Raw genomic sequence first — 19,264 nt, 5'->3', positions numbered from 1 at the left:
CAGGCATCTGTATTGCAACTCTGTAAGGCGGCTACTTGGTCATCTGTGCACACCTTTTCTATGTTTTTAGGAGTTGACCATTTTGAACAAGCAAATGCAAGTTTTAGCAGTAAGGTGCTCAAGCGATGGCCTGAGTGAGGATGATTCTTCCTGTGGTAACAGTATGGTTTTTGTTATTCACCACTCCAGGGACTGCTTTAGAACATCACATAGTTCCGCTGTCCCCCAATAAAGCGCCTGAAAAATGAAGATTTTTGGTACTTACCGTAAAATCTTGTTCTCATTGCCTTCATTAGGGGACACTGCACCCTCCATTGGTTGAATTCTGGAATGCATTCACATTGTTTCCCTGTCGGTTTGGTTGTGCTTTTCTTTTGTCCTTTTTCTTCTCCTACTGCTTTCCCAATTAACTGAGTAGCTTGGGGCTGGTAGGCTATGGAGAATACAACATTTTTTTTATTAAGGTTTATTGTTAGTGTCAGTCTCCAGGTGTCAGCAAACTTAATCCATGGTTCCTGTGTCCCCCAATGAAGGCTACCAGAAAGAGATTTTATGGTAAGTACCAAAAATCTTCACTTTAATTTACAGCAATACATATGCAAATGAGGTAGGGTTAGTTCGTTTCTTCCCCCAGACTAGTCCTGTCCCTTCTAAACATTCCTCCCTGGGCATGATTGACAGACTCTCCGTTATAGGACGACTGCCAGCATGTTGCATGCACGCATGTCAGCAGTCCTACGAACACGGAATAGCATTGAGGCTCTCAATCAAACCATGTGAAGCATCTGAGGAGGGAATAATCGAGGGGAAGAGATGCCCCTCCAGACTAGTCCTGCCTCATTTGCATATGCGTTGCTGCAGATTGAAACTTTATTCTTAAAACATAGCAGTGTTATTGTTCCACTTAAGTCACTATATGCCAAATCCTATAAGTTAATATGTACTGCTGTTGTAGCGGTTGTGAACCCACTTGTACAACAAAATGTTATCACTGTAGAACAAAAACATCCAAAAAAGAAAAAAAAATCAATGGAAAAATTAACAGATAGACTATACTCATTTCTTTCCTGGACATCTATTTGCACTTTTTGTTTTCCACCATTGTTTGATTGAATGTCTTATTGCTGACCAGGTGATCCTAAATCCTAGAGCAAGGGTGGGGAACCTTTTTTCTGCCAAGGGCCATTTGGATATTTATACCATACTTCAGGGTCCGTACAAAATTATCAACTTAAAAATGACCCTGCTATATTTGGTCAAACATTTAATCAACTCACCCCTAATGTGATGGCTGGAACTGCTTCTCTTGGGTGCGATCCTGATGTTCGGTGGCATGGATGATGTTGCTACTCGTAACTGCTTTTCCAGATTTACGTCTGTCTGGAGCCCAGGCAACTCTTTGTGATGATCAGTTTTGTAAAGAACTCGCAGTAAAGTTGTACCGAACACAGATATATATTACACTGCAGGTCTCCCGACAGTGGGAAATCCATCACGGCTCACGATACATTTATAGATCTGAAGCAGTGGGACATCTGCAGTACACATCACATAGGATACACTGAGACTGCTGTCTATACATCACATAGGAGACACATAGACTGCTGTATATACATCACATAAAAGAAACAAACTGTTGTATATACATCCCTTGGAGACACAGAGAGCTGTATACAATACATAGGAGACAACGAGACTGGTGTATATACATCAAATAGGAGACACCAATACTACTGTATATACATCACATAGGAGACACCGAGACTGCTGTATACACATCACTTGGAGACACAGAGAGAGCAGTATGCATCACATAGGAGACAACGAGACTGGTGTATATACATCACATAGGAGACACCAATACTACTGTATATACATCACATAGGAGACACCGAGACTGCTGTATACACATCACTTGGAGACACAGAGAGAGCAGTATGCATCACATAGGAGACAACGAGACTGGTGTATATACATCACTCTGCTGCCTATCCAAGCACTGCGGTCCTCGGGAATCTGCCCGGGGGCTGGAGAAAAGGGTCTGCTTTTTGGACCATTGTCCCGAGGTTCCCCACCCCTACTCTAGAGGAACACTGTCTAATTATAACATAGCCAAGTAATATTTGTCCTTTAACCCCTTCAGGCCGTGGCCAATTACTGTTTTTGTGTTCCGTTTTATCCTTCCCTTCTTCCCAGAGCCATAACATTTTTATTTTTCTGTCCACATTAGACGGATGAGGGCTTGTTTTTTTGCGGGACAGTTTGTCCTTTTGAATGACACCATTCATTTTACCACATAATGTACTGAAAAATGGGAAAAAATGCCAAGTGCATTGAAATTGTGAAAAGAAAACGCATTGTTTTTTGGGAATTGTTTTTACGGTGTACATTTTGTGATTAAAATGACCTTCAATATGATTATCCTCATCAATATGATTATGGCGCTACCCATTATGTCCAGTTTTTTTTATTATTTTAGTGGTGAAAAAAAGTCAAAAGATTTCAAAAAATATATATATTTTTTTGGGTGTCACCATTTTCCGAGACTAGTAATATTTTTTATTTTGGAAGATGGAACTGTGTGAGGGGTTATTTTTTTGCAGGACAAGACAACATTTTTATTAGTTCCATTTTGAGATAGATGTGACTTTTTGATCACTTGTTACATCATTTTTTTCTGGTTTTGCGGCAACCAAAAAAAAACCCCTTAATTTTGGCGTTTTTGAATTTTTTCGGTTTGCGGTGTTCACCGATCTGGTTAACTGTTTTTATATTTTGATAGATCTTACTTTTCTGAACGTGGTGATACCACATATGTGTATCTTTATTTTTTTATATTTTTTATTTTCAATGGGTAAAGGGGGGTGATTTGAACATTTTTAGGTTTTTATTTTTTTAAACTTTTTTTTTTTTCCACTGTTATTGTTGGCCCCCTTTAGAGGACTTGAAGATGTCACAGCATCGCTGAATATATCAGAAATCACAGTCTCATTTAAAGCCCGGCCACCGGCAGGGTTTCAAAGGAACTCCATAGTGACAGGCATGGTGGTCATAAGCTGATCCCCCGACTGTCATGACAACCCATCGACGTGTCACGATACTGGCGTAGCACTGCTGGAATTCAGTGGCCGAAGGAACACAAGAAGGAACAGCAAGCGGTAGTAGATGTTCTTGGAGTTAGCAGGGAAGTTGTAGGAAACAAGGCGAATATAGGTGAGAACAGTCTGGGTTAGACAGTCCAGGAGATGGAGACTGGAACTAGACTAAAACAGCTAGACACAGTACTCAAGCAATGAGTGAGAGATCCATGTGGCTTTAAGTAGGCCCAAAAAGGAAACAATACAGATTCCACAAGTTCAGAATCTGTTATCTTAGTAAAGGGCAATTGCAGAACACAGCAGCAGCCTCCAGTGGTAAGGTGTGGAATTGCAGCACAATTATTAAGATGAACAATAGCAGCTACTAGTGGTCAAACTGTAGAAGGACAACAGGAATCCTAACACTGCGACCCGCGATCACATCACGGGTGCGCTGATGGGTGCAGCAAATAATGCACACGCATGTCGGAGCATGTTAAATGTCGCTGTCAGATATTGACAGCACCATTTAACAAGTTAACTATCGCAGGTGGAGATTGTTAGCAGCAGGTCATGGCTGTAATATACAGCCACTACCTGCCGGGTATGGGGCGGGTTTTCTGTGGGAGCTCCATACACCTGCTTTTGATATGCGCCGTACATGTACGACGGATGTCGTGAAGGGGTTCAAGGAAATCTTGTCAGTATGATCAAACCTCCTAAACCATCTATATGGACAGGCAGGTCATAGAAAGTTAAATAAAATGATACCTTGATCTCTGCGATCCCATGAATTATTCCAGAGAAATCCACATTTGTCTTAATATGTAAATGAGCTGTTAAGATCTTTGGGTCGGACACAGACTGCCGTGAATCTGCCTCCAGATTTTAAAAGAGGTGCCGTTACCAGCGGGAGACATGTAATGACTGACAGTCTGCTCTCCTGATCTATCTACATGTCTCACACTGGTAGCGACCTCTTTCATTTAAAATAATCTTTGGAGGCAGATTTTTATTAATATGTAAATGAGCTGTTAAGATCTTTGGGTCGGACACAGACTCCCCTGAATCTGCCTCCAGACCTTATTTTAAATGAGGGTCCATTTCCAGCGTGAGACATGTAATGACTGACAGTCTGCTCTCCTGATCTTTCTACATGTCTCACACTGGTAACAACCTGCCCCCCTGATCTACATGTCTCACACTGGTAACGACCTGCCCTCCTGATCTACATGTCTCACACTGGTAACGACCTGCCCTCCTGATCTACATGTCTCACACTGGTAACGACCTGCTCTTCTGATCTACATGTCTCACACTGGTAACGACCGGCCCTCCTGATCTACATGTCTCACACTGGTAACGACCTGCTCTCCTGATCTACAGGTCTCACACTGGTAACGACCGGCCCTCCTGATCTACAGGTCTCACACTGGTAACGACTTGCCCTCCTGATCTACATGTCTCACACTGGTAACGACCTGCCCTCCTGATCTACATGTCTCACACTGGTAACGACCGGCCCTCCTGATCTACATGTCTCACACTGGTAACGACCGGCCCTCCTGATCTACATGTCTCACACTGGTAACAACCGGCCCTCCTGATCTACATGTCTCACACTGGTAACAACCGGCCCTCCTGATCTACATGTCTCACACTGGTAACGACCGGCCCTTCTGATCTACATGTCTCACACTGGTAACGACCTGCCCTCCTGATCTACATGTCTCACACTGGTAACGACCGGCCCTCCTGATCTACATGTCTCACACTGGTAACGACCGGCCCTCCTAATCTACATGTCTCACACTGGTAACGACCTGCCCTCCTGATCTACATGTCTCACACTGGTAGCGACCTGACCTCCTGATCTACATGTCTCACACTGGTAACGACCGGCCCTCCTGATCTACATGTCTCACACTGGTAACGACCTGCTCTCCTGATCTACAGGTCTCACACTGGTAACGACCGGCCCTCCTGATCTACAGGTCTCACACTGGTAACGACCGGCCCTCCTGATCTACAGGTCTCACACTGGTAACGACCTGCTCTTCTGATCTACATGTCTCACACTGGTAACGACCTGCCCTCCTGATCTACATATCTCACACTGGTAACGACCTGCTCTCCTGATCTACAGGTCTCACACTGGTAACGACCGGCCCTCCTGATCTACAGGTCTCACACTGGTAACGACCTGCCCTCCTGATCTACATGTCTCACACTGGTAACGACCTGCCCTCCTGATCTACAGGTCTCACACTGGTAACGACCGGCCCTCCTGATCTACAGGTCTCACACTGGTAACGACCTGCTCTTCTGATCTACAGGTCTCACACTGGTAACGACCTGCCCTCCTGATCTACATGTCTCACACTGGTAACGACCTACCCTCCTGATCTACATGTCTCACACTGGTAACGACCTGCCCTCCTGATCTACATGTCTCACACTGGTAACAACCTGCCCTCCTGATCTACAGGTCTCACACTGGTAACGACCTGCCCTCCTGATCTACAGGTCTCACACTGGTAACGACCTGCTCTTCTGATCTACATGTCTCACACTGGTAACGACCTGCCCTCCTGATCTACATGTCTCACACTGGTAACGACCTGCCCTCCTGATCTACATGTCTCACACTGGTAACGACCTGCCCTCCTGATCTACATGTCTCAGACTGGTAACGACCTGCCCTCCTGATCTACAGGTCTCACACTGGTAACGACCTGCCCTCCTGATCTACATGTCTCACACTGGTAACGACCTGCTCTACATGTCTCACGCTGGAAACGACCTGCCCTCCTGATCTACATGTCTCACGCTAGTAACAACCTGCTCTCCTGATCTACATTTCTCACACTGGTAATGAACTGCCCTCCTGATCTACATGTCTCACACGTGTAACAAGTAATGACCTCTCTTATTTAAAATAATCTTTGGAGGCAGATTCTCAGGGGGGGGGGGTCTGTGTTCGGTCCCTAGATCTTAACGGCTCATTTACATATTTTTAAAAAAAACAACGTGGATTTTTCTGGACAAGATATTTGATTGCAGATGTCAAGGTATCATCTTTTTTCAACTTTCTATGACTTGCATGGCCATATAGACTGCTCAGGTCGATTGATTCTATTGACAGATTCTTTTTAAAGCTTCTTCAGTACTATAGTTTTCATACTTCAAACCCTCTGATGTGAAAGCGATCATGGCGTTCTAGCGAGTACTCATGGCTGCTCGTACAGTGTTGGAATTATTAGGCAAGTGTGAGTTTGTTTTTTTTGCCTTATTTCTTTTATTTTCTTTTTTATGCATTTCCTGCCTTTAGTAATTTTACATTAAAAAGATAGACCAGCACTATACAGTTATATATAGGGCACCCCTATTAATCTTAAGCTTAATGTTTTATAAAAATTGGTGTTTTTGCAACAGCTATTTCAGTTTGATATATGTAATAACTGTTGGACACAGTAATGTTTCTGCCTTGAAATGAGGTTTATTGTACTAACAGAAAATGTGCAATCTGCATTCAAACAAAATTTGACAGGTGCATAAGTATGGGCACCCTTATCATTTTCTTGTTTTAAATACTTCTACCTACTTTTTACTGACTTACTAAAGCACTTTTTTTGGTTTTGTAACCTCATTGAGCTTTGAACTTCATAGCCAGGTGTATGCAATCTTGAGAAAAGCTACTTAAAGTGGCCACATGCAAGTTGTTCTCCTGTTTGAATCTCTTCTTAAGAGTGGCATCATGGGCTCCTCAAAACAACTGTCAAATGATCTGAAAACAAAGATTATTCAACATAGTTGTTCATGGGAAGGATACAAAAAGCTGTCTCAGAGATTTAACCTGTCAGTTTCCACTGTGAGGAACATAGTAAGGAAATGGAAGAACACAGGGACAGTTCTTGTTAAGGCCAGAAGTGGCAGGCCAAGAAAAACATCAGAAAGGCAGAGAAGAAGAATGGTGAGATCAGTCAAGGACAATCCTCAGACCACCTCCAGAGAGCTGCAGCATCAACTTGCTGCAGATGGTGTCACTGTGCATCGGTCAACTATACAACGCACTTTGCACAAGGAGAAGCTGTATGGGAGAGTGATGCGAAAGAAGCCGTTTCTGCAAGCACGCCACAAACAGAGTCGGCTGAGGTATGCAAAAGCACATTTGGAGAAGCCAATTTCTTTTTGGAAGAAGGTCCTGTGGACTGATGAAACCAAGATTGAGTTGTTTGGTCATTCAAAAAGGCGTTATGCATGGCGGCAAAAAAAACACAGCATTCCAAGAAAAACACTTGCTACCCACAGTAAAATTTGGTGGAGGTTCCATCATGCTTTGGGGCTGTGTGGCCAATGCCGTCACCGGGAATCTTGTTAAAGTTGATGGACGCATGGATTCCACTCAGTATCAGCAGATTCTTGACAATAATGTTCAAGAATCAGTGATAAAGATGAAGTTACGCAGGGGATGGATCTTTCAGCAAGACAATGATCCAAAACACCGCTCCAAATCTACTCAGGCATTCATGCAGAGGAACAATTACAATGTTCTGGAATGGCCATCCCAGTCCCCAGACCTGAATATCATTGAACATCTGTGGGATCATTTGAAGAGGGCTGTCCATGCTCGGCGACCATCAAACTTAACTGAACTGGAATTGTTTTGTAAAGAGGAATGGTCAAAAATACCTTCATCCAGCATCCAGGAAATCATTAAAAGCTACAGGAAGTGACTAGAGGCTGTTATTTTTGCAAAAGGAGGATCTACTAAATATTAATGTCACTTTTCTGGTGAGGTGCCCATACTTATGCACCTGTCAAATTTTGTTTGAATGCAGATTGCACATTTTCTGTTAGTACAATAAACCTCATTTCAAGGCAGAAACATTACTGTGTCCAACAGTTATTACATATATCAAACTGAAATAGCTGTTGCAAAAACACCAATTTTTATAAAACATTAAGCTTAAGATTAATAGGGGTGCCCAAACTTTTTCATATAACTGTAACTCAGTATACAGCAATTTTTGTGCTGTTGATTTGTATTACCAATAATTCCAACTTTATCGCAGGTTGCTGCTGGACTTTATAGGAAGTGTCTTGGTTTCTTGAATTCTGCTGCAAGAAAAGCTGAAGAAGAAAAACAGTCTCATTCAGAAGACTGGACTGGTAACAAAGGAGTCATCAAAGCTTACATGACATTGGTGGATTTTTGTGACACCCATCTTAGGAAACTAGAGGAAGGCTCAGCAGGTACCAGTGTTCTTGTGATGTAATTGAATTTTGTGATATGTGATAGGTACTTCCAGCTATAAAGACGCTGCTTCACGTCCTCCTAAAATTACTCTTGTTTATTAGATGAACGTTGGCTGAACCCTCAGATTTCGATAATACAGCCATCTAGTATGGTAGTGCCCTCTTCCGTAGTGTCAGATGCCTGTGGATGATGCTCACGTCTTTGTTTTTATAGACAGATCTGGTAGCGGCACTTCCTATTGAGATCACATATATGCTTGAGCAAACCAAGCGTTAGCGTTGTTAATGGGTGTTTCGGAGGAATAGCTCTCGCTGAATAAGCATTTAGTAAACAGCTATCTAGCTCTATGTATTGTCATTTTTAGTTTATCTCTGCAGTATGCGGCGAGATCAAGCAAAAATAAGCTGTGGTCATTGTTATGTGTAGAAGCTGAGACAGGTAGATTTGCTACGAAAAATGTGCCTAAATGAAGGTACAGATTGCTATAAAAAAGTGGAATACATGTCTAATGACCAGGAGATCGGAGCTGTATCCTTACATCTCAAACACTGAGAAACCTAAGCTGCTGTGGGGTGTGTTTTTCTTCTTTTGTGTTGTTGCACTCTCATGATTGGGCAGCTCATACAGGGAAAAAAAGTACACTCCCCCAGGAAACACAGTTGGGGAACACCACTTGGATTTAAAGGTTAACTCATTAGGTGTTAAATACTTTAATTGCTAATATTTCCACAGTAGAGAGGTTAAATTAAAGAAAAACAAAAAAGTTTTATTCTACAGCCACTATTACATCATGTGTCCAGTTCAACATGAAAATTTGGTCAAACATCCTCTTTAAATGTAGTTACTTAATGAAGACTAAAAGTAACACACTGTGCCAGGCGCAGTGTCCTTTTGTGTATTGGCTCTGCAGGTCTTACCAGCGCAGCTTTAACCACACATGCTCAATATATAGTTTTGGCATTCTCCTATGAAACATGTTTGGGCATTATTATCTACTGATGAAGGTTCCCATCTTAGTACAGAATCTATTGCTGTGACCAAAACATCACTCATGCAGCTAGTCGAAGGCTGTGGGTTAAACCCCCAAAATTATGCAGCCATTAGGAAAGCACAGGCAAGGGGGTGGAGGGGAGGAATTTGGCCACATTGATGGCTAGACTGTGTAGTTTTTAAAACCAGGCCAGCTGTCACTGCTGAGGCAAAACTTACCTACCTGTAGTTGAGGCAATGGCTGCATATGTGATTGGCACCCAATGTACCAGGCAAGCGTGACTCACGTGCTGACTGTGGCCAAGGATTGCTGATCGCTGGCTAACTGGGTAAAAAAACTGAAAGAATAAAACCAATGCTGTACCCTATGCAATTTTCTTGATCAAATGTTTCTATCTTGATTGTGACTTTACTAGTGTAATAACTACACCTGCACTTCTAGGTAGTTTTGATACAAGCGGGGAACTGTAGTACCCTTTTCAAGCAGAAATGTTCTCAGTCATAGCAGTCAAAGACATAGACAGCAGGGTATATTCTGCCAACATACACTGTGTGCAGAATTATTAGGCAAGCTGTATTTTAGAGGATTATTTTTATTATTGATCAACAAGTATGTTCTCAATCAACCCAAAAGACTCATAAATATCCAAGCTTAATATTTTTGGAAGTTGGAGTGGGGTTTTTTTTTAGACTTGGCTATCTTAGGAGGATATCTGTTTGTGCAGGTAACTATTACTGTGCAGAATTATTAGGCAAATTAATAAAAACCAAATATAATCCCATCTCAATTGTTTATTTTCACCAGGTAAACCAATATCAGTGCACAAAATATAGAAATAAACATTTCTGACATGTAAAAACGAAAACCAAAAAAATTAGTGATCAATATAGCCACCTTTTTTTATGATGACACTCAACAGCCTTCCATCCATAGATTGTCAGTTGCTTGATCTGTTTTCTATCATCAATGTGTGCAGCAGCCACCACAGCCTCCCAAACACTGTTCCGAGAGGTGTACTGTTTTCACTCCCTGTAGTTCTCACATTTTATGATGGACCACAGGTTCTCTATGGGGTTCAGATCAGGCGAACAAGGGGGCCATGACATTATTTTTTCTTCTTTTAGACGCTGTGGAGTAGTTGGATGCATGTGATGGAGCATTGTCCTGCATGAAAATCATGTTTTTCTTAAACGATACCGACTTCTTCCTGTACCACTGCTTCTTCCTGTACCACTGCTTGAAGAAGTTGTCTTCCAGAAACTGGCAGTAGGTCTGGGAGTTGAGCTTCACTCCATTCTCGACCCGAAAAGGTCCCACAAGTTCATCTTTGATGATACCAACCCATACCAGTACCCCACCTCCACCTTGCTGGCGTCGGAGTGGAGCTCTCTGCCCTTTCCTGGTCCAGCCTCTGGCCCATCCATCTGGCCCATCAAGAGTCACTCTCATTTCATCAGTCCATAAAACCTTTGAAAAATCAGTCTTAAGATATTTCTTGGCCCATTCTTGACGTTTTATGTTTCTTGTTCAAAGGTGGTCGTTTTTCAGCCTTCCTTACCTTGGCCATGTCCCTGAGTATCGCACACCTTGTGCTTTATGATACTTCAGTAGCGTTGCAGCTCTGAAATATGGCAAAACTGGTGGCGAATGGCATCTTGGCAGCTTCACGCTTGATTTTCCTCAATTCATGGGCAGTTATTTTGCGCCTTTTTTGGCCAACACGCTTCTTGCGACCCTGTTGGCTATTTGCCATGAAACTCTTGATTGTTCGGTGATCACGCTTCAAAAGTTTGGAAATTTCAAGACTGCTGCATCCCTCTGCAAGACATCTCACAATTTTGGACTTTTCAGAGCCCGTCAAATCTCTCTTCTGACCCATTTTGCCAAAATATAACTGAAAGAACACCACCGCAACAAAATATAGTACATTGATAGACAATATTACAATTATAAATATGTTGCTGCTCAAAAGAGAGAACTGATAATACCCCAGTCGTCATATATATTATATAGGGGGGTGGCCAAAGCCAAAATGGATGATACAGATGGTGATGTTATTAATTTAAAAATGCTTTATTACACATGCATCATATAAACAGGATATAATACAAAAAATGGGATACATATTATAAAAACACTCAACAGCCATCAAGAGTGGTGGCACATAATATTTCATTTATTGTGCTCTACAAACATATTGGGGGTAGATTCCACAAATTAAGTCTAGGTATAGCTCATATATAGATATATATCACCATGCATCAAAGTAAACTTGTTACATACCTCCAGAGCGTTATATGCCTGACCACCACACTGAGGCCGTCCCCAATGCGCGTTTCGACGCTTTGCCTTTCTCAAGGGGTAATACTACTTGCCACATACCTGCTATATATATAGGGGCCTAGTGCCTCTTAATCGCCTCCTTAAACACATCCACGCCTCCCCATACACATGCAGTAGCGGTGTCATCCATTACCGCCGAGTACACAAATACAGATGACGTACCCCGCGTCACAAAATAGGGTGGGGATAACCGTGTGCGCATCGCCAGTATGGCGGAAATGATGTTTCTTGCATGGTGAGGTTGGGCGGGACTTACGTCAGATTCGTCATCGATTAGGGCGGAAATGCACCAATGCATTTTGCCAAAGGAAAGGAAGTTGCCTAATAATTAAGCACACCTTATATAGGGTGTTGATGTCATTAGTCAACACCCTCCTCATTACAGAGATGCACATCACCAGATTTACTTAATTGGTAGTTGGCTCTCAAGCCTATGCAGCTTGGAGTAGGACAACATGTATAAAAAAATATCTTGTGAACAAAATACTCATTTGCCTAATAATTCGGCACACAGTGTATGAACATGCTACAAATTCATTTTCTGCTTTACTTTCACTGATAGTGTTACATGCCCAAGACTGGAAACCATTCCCTGAAATCATAGTGGATAAAATGATTAAGGCATTAAAACTGGAGTCTAAAGAAGCTCGACTAAGGTTTCCAAGGCTACTTCAGATTATTGAATTGTATCCCGACGAAACTTTGGACTTGATGACCAGAGAGGTGAGCCACATACCACCAACTGAACTGACAAGTAATGCAATGTAGTCTATGGGTGTATAGTTGAATATCTAGTACAAAAACAAGCTTGTAATCTAGAAAAGTCTAACTGCTGCAGCATTATGGCCAAAGTAATAATAAATTCCTAGTGCTTGATCATGGAGTCTGAAAAACTTTCCTTAATTTGAGTCCTCACTGGAGCCCTGGCTGTATATGTGAGGGCTCATTCAGGCGTCCGCAAAATAAAAATAGTGACTTGTGCATTTTTGTCAGAGTCACGTATCAAACTCTCCAATGCAAGGCTATGGGTAAGAGAAACTTGAGAAACCTTCTCGTATGAAAAAAAAAAAAAAAAAAAGATATAATTCTATTGGTAAAAACTGACACACTGACTAAATACTGATGAAAATCTGATCCAAAATACTAAGAAAATCAATTCATCAATTTTGTGTACTAGTAGAATCACTGAAGAAGCTTTTAGAGAAAGACAGCAGCACTCAACAACCTTGTTTCTTCACCTTTATTCATTGCAAGTATAGAAGTTGCATGCAGAATAGTACTTCCATAGTATGCATGTGCTGTTTTTATACAGTCTTTGTTCTTATTTTTCATTTTTGTGCTTTCCTCCTCTTCTTCTTTTTTACATAACCGTATGAGGCTTTTTGTTTTCTTTTTTGAAAGTTGAGTTATAGTTTTGAACCTATATACTAAAAATATGTATTTTATGGTCAAACTCTTGCACAAGGCTGCCTGTCCATTCTTCCACTGGATTACGGCAATACCAATCATGCATATTTATTTGTTTTTTTTGTTTTTTTTAAGTGCTGAAAAAGAAATCAGAAGTTTTTTAAAAAAATATCTATATATATTGGCGTGTCGCCATTTTCTGAGACCCATAACATTTTATTTTCCATTGATGAAGCTATGTGAGGAATTGTTCGTGATTGACAGCGACATTTGAATGGTTGCTTGAAGCTCCGCTCTGGCTGCTGTTATTAGACGCCGATGCCGGCTATGTAATGCAGCCAGCATCTACCATGTGTGGCAGGAGCTCGGCTCATGAGCCCTCCCCACACACGGCCACCACTGAAATAACTTATATGCCCGTGAATGCTAGGGGTGAATTGCAAATGAAAATTCTACTTTTACTTTTTTTTTTTCTTGATAGGAGCACCACTCCTCTCATGTACTTGCTGTGTTTGCAATGAATTAATGCTAAGAAGATTGCCTAGTGCTGCTGTCTTATTCCTTTTGTGGATGATAGTGGGGCTATCATGTTACAGTGGTTCTGATTATAGAACAATTTTTTGACTGCATGGCCTGACTTAAAATTAAAAAACTTGTGGCATACCCAACTCTTCGCATGCCAGCGAATCCAGCATAGTCCTCTTCGGAGGTCTGCGCCTGATTCAGAAGTGATGCCTGTCCTGTTCAGAAGGCAGAGGTCCGCTGCATGCTGTGAATGGCTTCAGTGGTCAGGTGACTAGAAGAACATGTCGCCAAATAAGAGACCTCCACACAGAATAGAAAGAGAACTTTGGTTCTGCTCAAATGATTTGTTTTATCTAGATCCAGCACATAAAAAACAGTTGGTATCCAACGTTTCGACCTTTGCAAAGGTCTTTATAAAGGACATCTGTATGTACAAGTGCTTCTCACTAAATTAGAATATCATCAAAAAGTTAATTTATTTCAGTTCTTCAATACAAAAAGTGAAACTCATATATTATATAGAGTCATTACAAACAGAGTGATCTATTTCAAGTGTTTATTTCTGTTAATGTTGATAATTATGGCTTACAGCCAATGAAAACACAAAAGTCATTATCTCAGTAAATTAGAATACTTTATAACACCAGCTTGGAAAATGATTTTAAAATCCAAACTGTTGGCCTATTATTATTATTATTATTGTACATGAGAAGGGTTAACATAGAAGATAAAGATGTCACTTACAGTAACAAATAAACTATGATAGACTAGTACAAAGAGAAGAGGACGCTGCAGCTTGCGGGCCTACTGAAATATATGTTCAGTAAATGCACTCAGTACTTGGTCGGGGCTCCTTTTGCATCAGTTACAACATCAATGCAGTGTGGCATGGAGGCGATCAGCCTGTGGCACTGCTGAGGTGTTATGGAAGCCCAGGTTGCTTTGATAGCAGCCTTCAGCTCGTCTGGATTGTTGGGTCTGGTGTCTCATCTTCCTCTTGACAATAAGGTCAGGCGAGTTTGCTGGCCAATCAAGCACAGTGAAACTGTTGTTTTTAAACCAGGTATTGGTATTTTTGGCAGTGTGGACAGGTGCCAAGTCCTGTTGGAGAATGAAATTTCCATCTCCAAAAATGTTTTCGGCAGAGGGAAGCATGAAGTGCTCTAAAATTTCCTGGTAGACGGCTGCGCTAACTTTGGTCTTGATAAAAAACAGTGGACCTACACCAGCAAATGACATGGCTCCCCAAACCATCACTGATTGTGGAAACTTCACACTAGACCTCAATCAACTTGGATTGTGGCCTTTCCACTCTTCCTCCAGACTCTGGGACCTTGATATCCAAATGAAATGCAAAATTTACTTTCATCTGAAAACAACACCTTGTACCACTGAGCAACAGTCCAGCTCTTTTTCTCCTTGGCCCAGGTAAGACGCTTCTGGCATTGTCTATTGGTCATGAGTGGCTTGACACAAGGAATGCGACACTTGTAGCCCGTGTCCTGGATACGTCTGTGTGTGTTGGCTCTTGAACTGCAGCAGCAGTCCACTCCAAATTTTTGAATGGCCTTTTCTTAACAATCCTTTCCAGGCTGTGGTTATCCCAGTTGCTTGTGCACCTTTTTCTACCACACTTTTTTCTTCCACTCAACTTTCCATTAATATGCTTGGATACAGCACTCTATGAACAGCCAGCTTCTTTAGCAATGACCTTTTGTGGCTTACCCTCCTTGTGGAGTGTGTCAATGACTGCCTTCTGGACAAAAGTCAGCAGCCTTCTCCATGATTGTGGAGCCTACTGAAACAGACTAAGGGACCTTTTTAAATGCATCAGAAGCCTTTGCAGGTGTTTTTAATTTTTCTAATTTACTGAGATAATGACTTTTGTGTTTTCATTGGCTGTAAGCCATAATCATCAACATTAACAGAAATAAACACTTGAAATAGATCACTGTGTGTAATGACTCTATATAATGAGTTTCAATTTTTGTATTGAAGAACTAAAATAAATTAACTTTTTGATGATATTCTAATTTAATGAGAAGCACTTGTATATGGATTTCGTAGTTATTACTATTTATTATTATAGCGCCATTAATTCAATGGCGCTTTACATGTGAAAAAGGGGTATATGTAGCAAACAACAAGTACAATAGTTTGAACAAAAACAAGTCACCGACTGGTACAGGAGGAGAGAGGACCCTGCCTGTGAGGGCTCACAATCTAGAAGATCAGTTTTATATGGGATTTTTTTAATAGTAATATTATAATGATCATTTTTTCTAGTGAAAAAAATCACTGATCTGTTTAAATACTGGGGTGATTTTTGGGGTATAATAGAAATTGAGCAGTTCTTACAAATTAACCTTGCATTGATTTTCAGGTCCGTGCTGTTCCATGCTGGCTGTTCATTGGATGGATAAGTCAAATGATGGCAATGCTCGATAAAAAGGAATCTCTAGCTGTACAGTTTATCATAGATGAAATCGCAAACTACTACCCTCAGTCTCTTGTGTATCCCTTCATTATAAGTGGACAAAACTATAACTTTGAAGAAACGGTAGATGGACACAAGAATAAATCGTTTGTGGAAAAGTAAGCAAATGAACAAATTGAGATTAAAATTTGACAATTTTGCATCCTTAATTTTCTGACCATGGATTGTTCCTGTTATTGCAGCTTAGGCCCATACACTTTAATTTTTGTTTGTTTTTTGGAGGATTGTCATTGTAAATAACATTATACCATTTTAAAGGATTATGGCAATACCAAATTTGTATAACTTTTTATGATGGTTAAGTAGTATTCGTTATTATGGATGCAACAATACAAATTTGTAATTTAAAAATCACACTAAATGCAAAATGGCCCTGAAGACTTACGAAATTATACCATTCACTTTATATACAGCAAGGTTGGCCATTTAATTTTCCTAAAGGGACACGAGAGAGACCCTCACTCTTGTAGAGGGCCCAGCCTACAGGCCAAAATGAATTATGATTATTATTATAATTTGTATTTTAGATTTTTATCACTTAATATTGAACATAATTATGTTGAGCAGCAATTATTGTTAATACATGTTAGTAGCAGTTAATCAATACCATCTAATTTTCTGCTGTTTATAAAGTTTATTAAAGCCAGGAAATCATACTGCTCCTCTTATTCAGTAATCAAAATTTGTCCCATAATAATCCATAGCACTTCAACCAGCATGTATAAACCAACTTAGTCTGTGATTACCCTCTCAAGACAAATAAGAAGAGGTCTATGGTATAATAAAAACTTCACAAGTTTATTGAGAAAATTCTTAAAATAATGGAAATTGTATAAAAAAGACATGTTATACTTACAGAATCAGGCTATAAATACACTTCTATATATAGGTATGAATAGTCATACTTTGCCAGGGCATAAACATTTTACATTCCACCTACAGACGTGCTCATCGTTATTGGAACCCATGAAGTATAAGTACGTAATGTGGAATATCTCCTGAAAAAATGAATCAAGTGAAACAGTTTTATTGTATAGAGCACTCGTGTTAAATACAAAAGAGCAAATGATAAACAATAATTGAAAACCAAAAACAATGGGAGGGGAAAAAAACAAAAAAAACCCTAAAGCTTGCTGTGACACTGGTATTGGCACCGTTTACATTAATTTAGTATGGAAACACATTTTGACTTGCCTGTGGTACATCACAAAAGAGATTAACCTGTGATTAATTGCCGGTGCCCATGTGACATAAATTAGACAATCAATGATGACTTCAGTGTTTTAAAAAGTCACTTTAGACCCTGTGTCACAATGGTGAAGACAAGTTGTCTGAGGACATCAGAACTTCTATTATTAGCAAACGCAAGACTTCCAAAGGGTATAATGCCATCTCCAAAGACTTTGGTATCCCATTTTCAACAGTGCTCAATGTTAGTAATAAGTTTACCAATCATGAAACCGTCAAGAACCTCCCTGGATGTGGGGGAAAGAGGAAAATTGGCAAGAGATGTCCTCGAAGGTTGGTGCGAATAGTGATAAAAACACCACTTCAAGCATCCAAAGACCTGAAGGCCAACCTGGAACAGTCTAGGGTTATGGTTTCAACAAGTACCATCACCGCACACTAAACCACTCAGAGCTTTATGGGCGAAGGCCAAGGATTAAACCATTGCTGAACATAAGACATAAAAAAGGAACAACTGATCTTTGCCAAAGAGTACCTTGACAAACCATAATCCTTCTGGGAAAATGTTCTGTGGACAGATGAAACAAAAATAGAGCTTTTTGGCAATGCAAAGCAACAGTTTGTTTACAGATGGCGCAATGAAGCTTATAAGGAAAAGAACACCTTACTAACAGTTAAGCATGGTGGAGGATCTATAATTCTGTGGGGTTGCTTTGCTACGTCTTGCATTGGAGACCTTGACCGTATCACAGGAATCATGAAATCAGAGAATTATCCAGAGATTTTACAGTGAAATGTCCTACCCAGTGTAAAAATTTGGTTTGAGTTAAAGATCATGGGTCCTCCTGCAAGACAATGACCCAAAGCACACATCCAAAAGTACACAAGAATGGTTGAAAAAGAAAAAAATGGATTGTTTTAAAATGGCCAGGAATGAGTTCTGACCTCAATGCCATTGGGAAAAAGAACCCTGCAAACATTCAAGACCTTGAACAAACTGAAAAGGAAGAGTGGGAGAAAATTCCAGCTGAGAAGTGCAAGAAGCTTATAGATTGCTACAAGAAATGTTTGGAGGCTGTCGGCAATGCCAAAGGGTGTGCATCCAAGTATTAATTAGGGGTGCCTTTATTGCTGCACATGCTGTTTATTCTGCTTCTTCTTTGAAATTGCAAATGGAAGTTGAAAAACAATGTTTTATTGTTGTGTTACTTTGGACCACTAATTAAAAAAATCCTGAGGATATAACTTATGTACATTTCCATTTATTTCTGAAGATATTGTACAGTCTATGAAAAAAATGAAGGGGTGACAATAATGGTGACCAGCACTGTGTATGATGAGGATTTTGCCCTATTTCAATGCATCATCACAAGCCATCACTACACATTACATTTCCCATTATAATACATCTGTATATGGGCAGCACAGTGGCTCAGTGGTTAGAACTGCAGCCTTGCAGCGCTGAGGTCCTGGGTTCAAATCCCACCAAGGACAACAGCTGCAAGGAGTTTGTATGTTCTCCCCTTGTTTGCATGGGCTTCCTTCGGGTTCTCCGGTTTCCTCCCACACTCCAAAGACATACTGATTTGGAATGTGGATTGTGAGCCCCAATGGGGACAGTGCCCATAATGTCTGTAAATTGTTTGAACTGTAAAGCGCTGTGGAATATGTTGGTGCTATATAAATAAAAAGATTATTATTATCATCTGTATATGTAAAGTGTTACCTGAGACTGTAAGTATAAATGTCTCTGTGTAGCTGGTACAAGATGACAGGTATGATATGTCCCACTAAAGTTGATTAAAGGCAGGAAATCATACTGATCCTGTTATTCAGCCTTAAAGGGGTGTTGCCAAGTTGTCTCTTGAGCAACTAAGAGCAGTGGAGTTTCCTTATTTTTTGGTTGCCTTTCCGGGCTCTACTCCTTGAGTAACAGATACGGTGAAGAGTAAAGGCCCCCATACATATTAGACTGA

The 19,264-nt window shown here is 40.6% G+C and overlaps 1 protein-coding gene across 1 annotated transcript in view; it reads left to right on the top strand.

Moving 5' to 3' along the window:
- Positions 1 to 19,264, top strand: part of PRKDC (protein kinase, DNA-activated, catalytic subunit) — a 427,433-nt gene that overhangs the window by 316,116 nt on the left and 92,053 nt on the right. Inside the window, exons 72-74 of the mRNA XM_073679277.1 lie at positions 8,153 to 8,333; positions 12,234 to 12,394; positions 15,987 to 16,198. Of these exons, the coding sequence (XP_073535378.1) occupies positions 8,153 to 8,333; positions 12,234 to 12,394; positions 15,987 to 16,198 (554 nt within the window). The remainder of the gene's footprint in view (positions 1 to 8,152; positions 8,334 to 12,233; positions 12,395 to 15,986; positions 16,199 to 19,264) is intronic.

Source organism: Phyllobates terribilis, unplaced genomic scaffold (genome assembly GCF_046119375.1).
Source record: "Phyllobates terribilis strain yellow unplaced genomic scaffold, ASM4611937v1 Scaffold_4__5_contigs__length_816908805, whole genome shotgun sequence".
Lineage (NCBI taxonomy): Eukaryota > Metazoa > Chordata > Amphibia > Anura > Dendrobatidae > Phyllobates > Phyllobates terribilis.
This window is presented reverse-complemented; position numbering and strand designations above follow the sequence as displayed.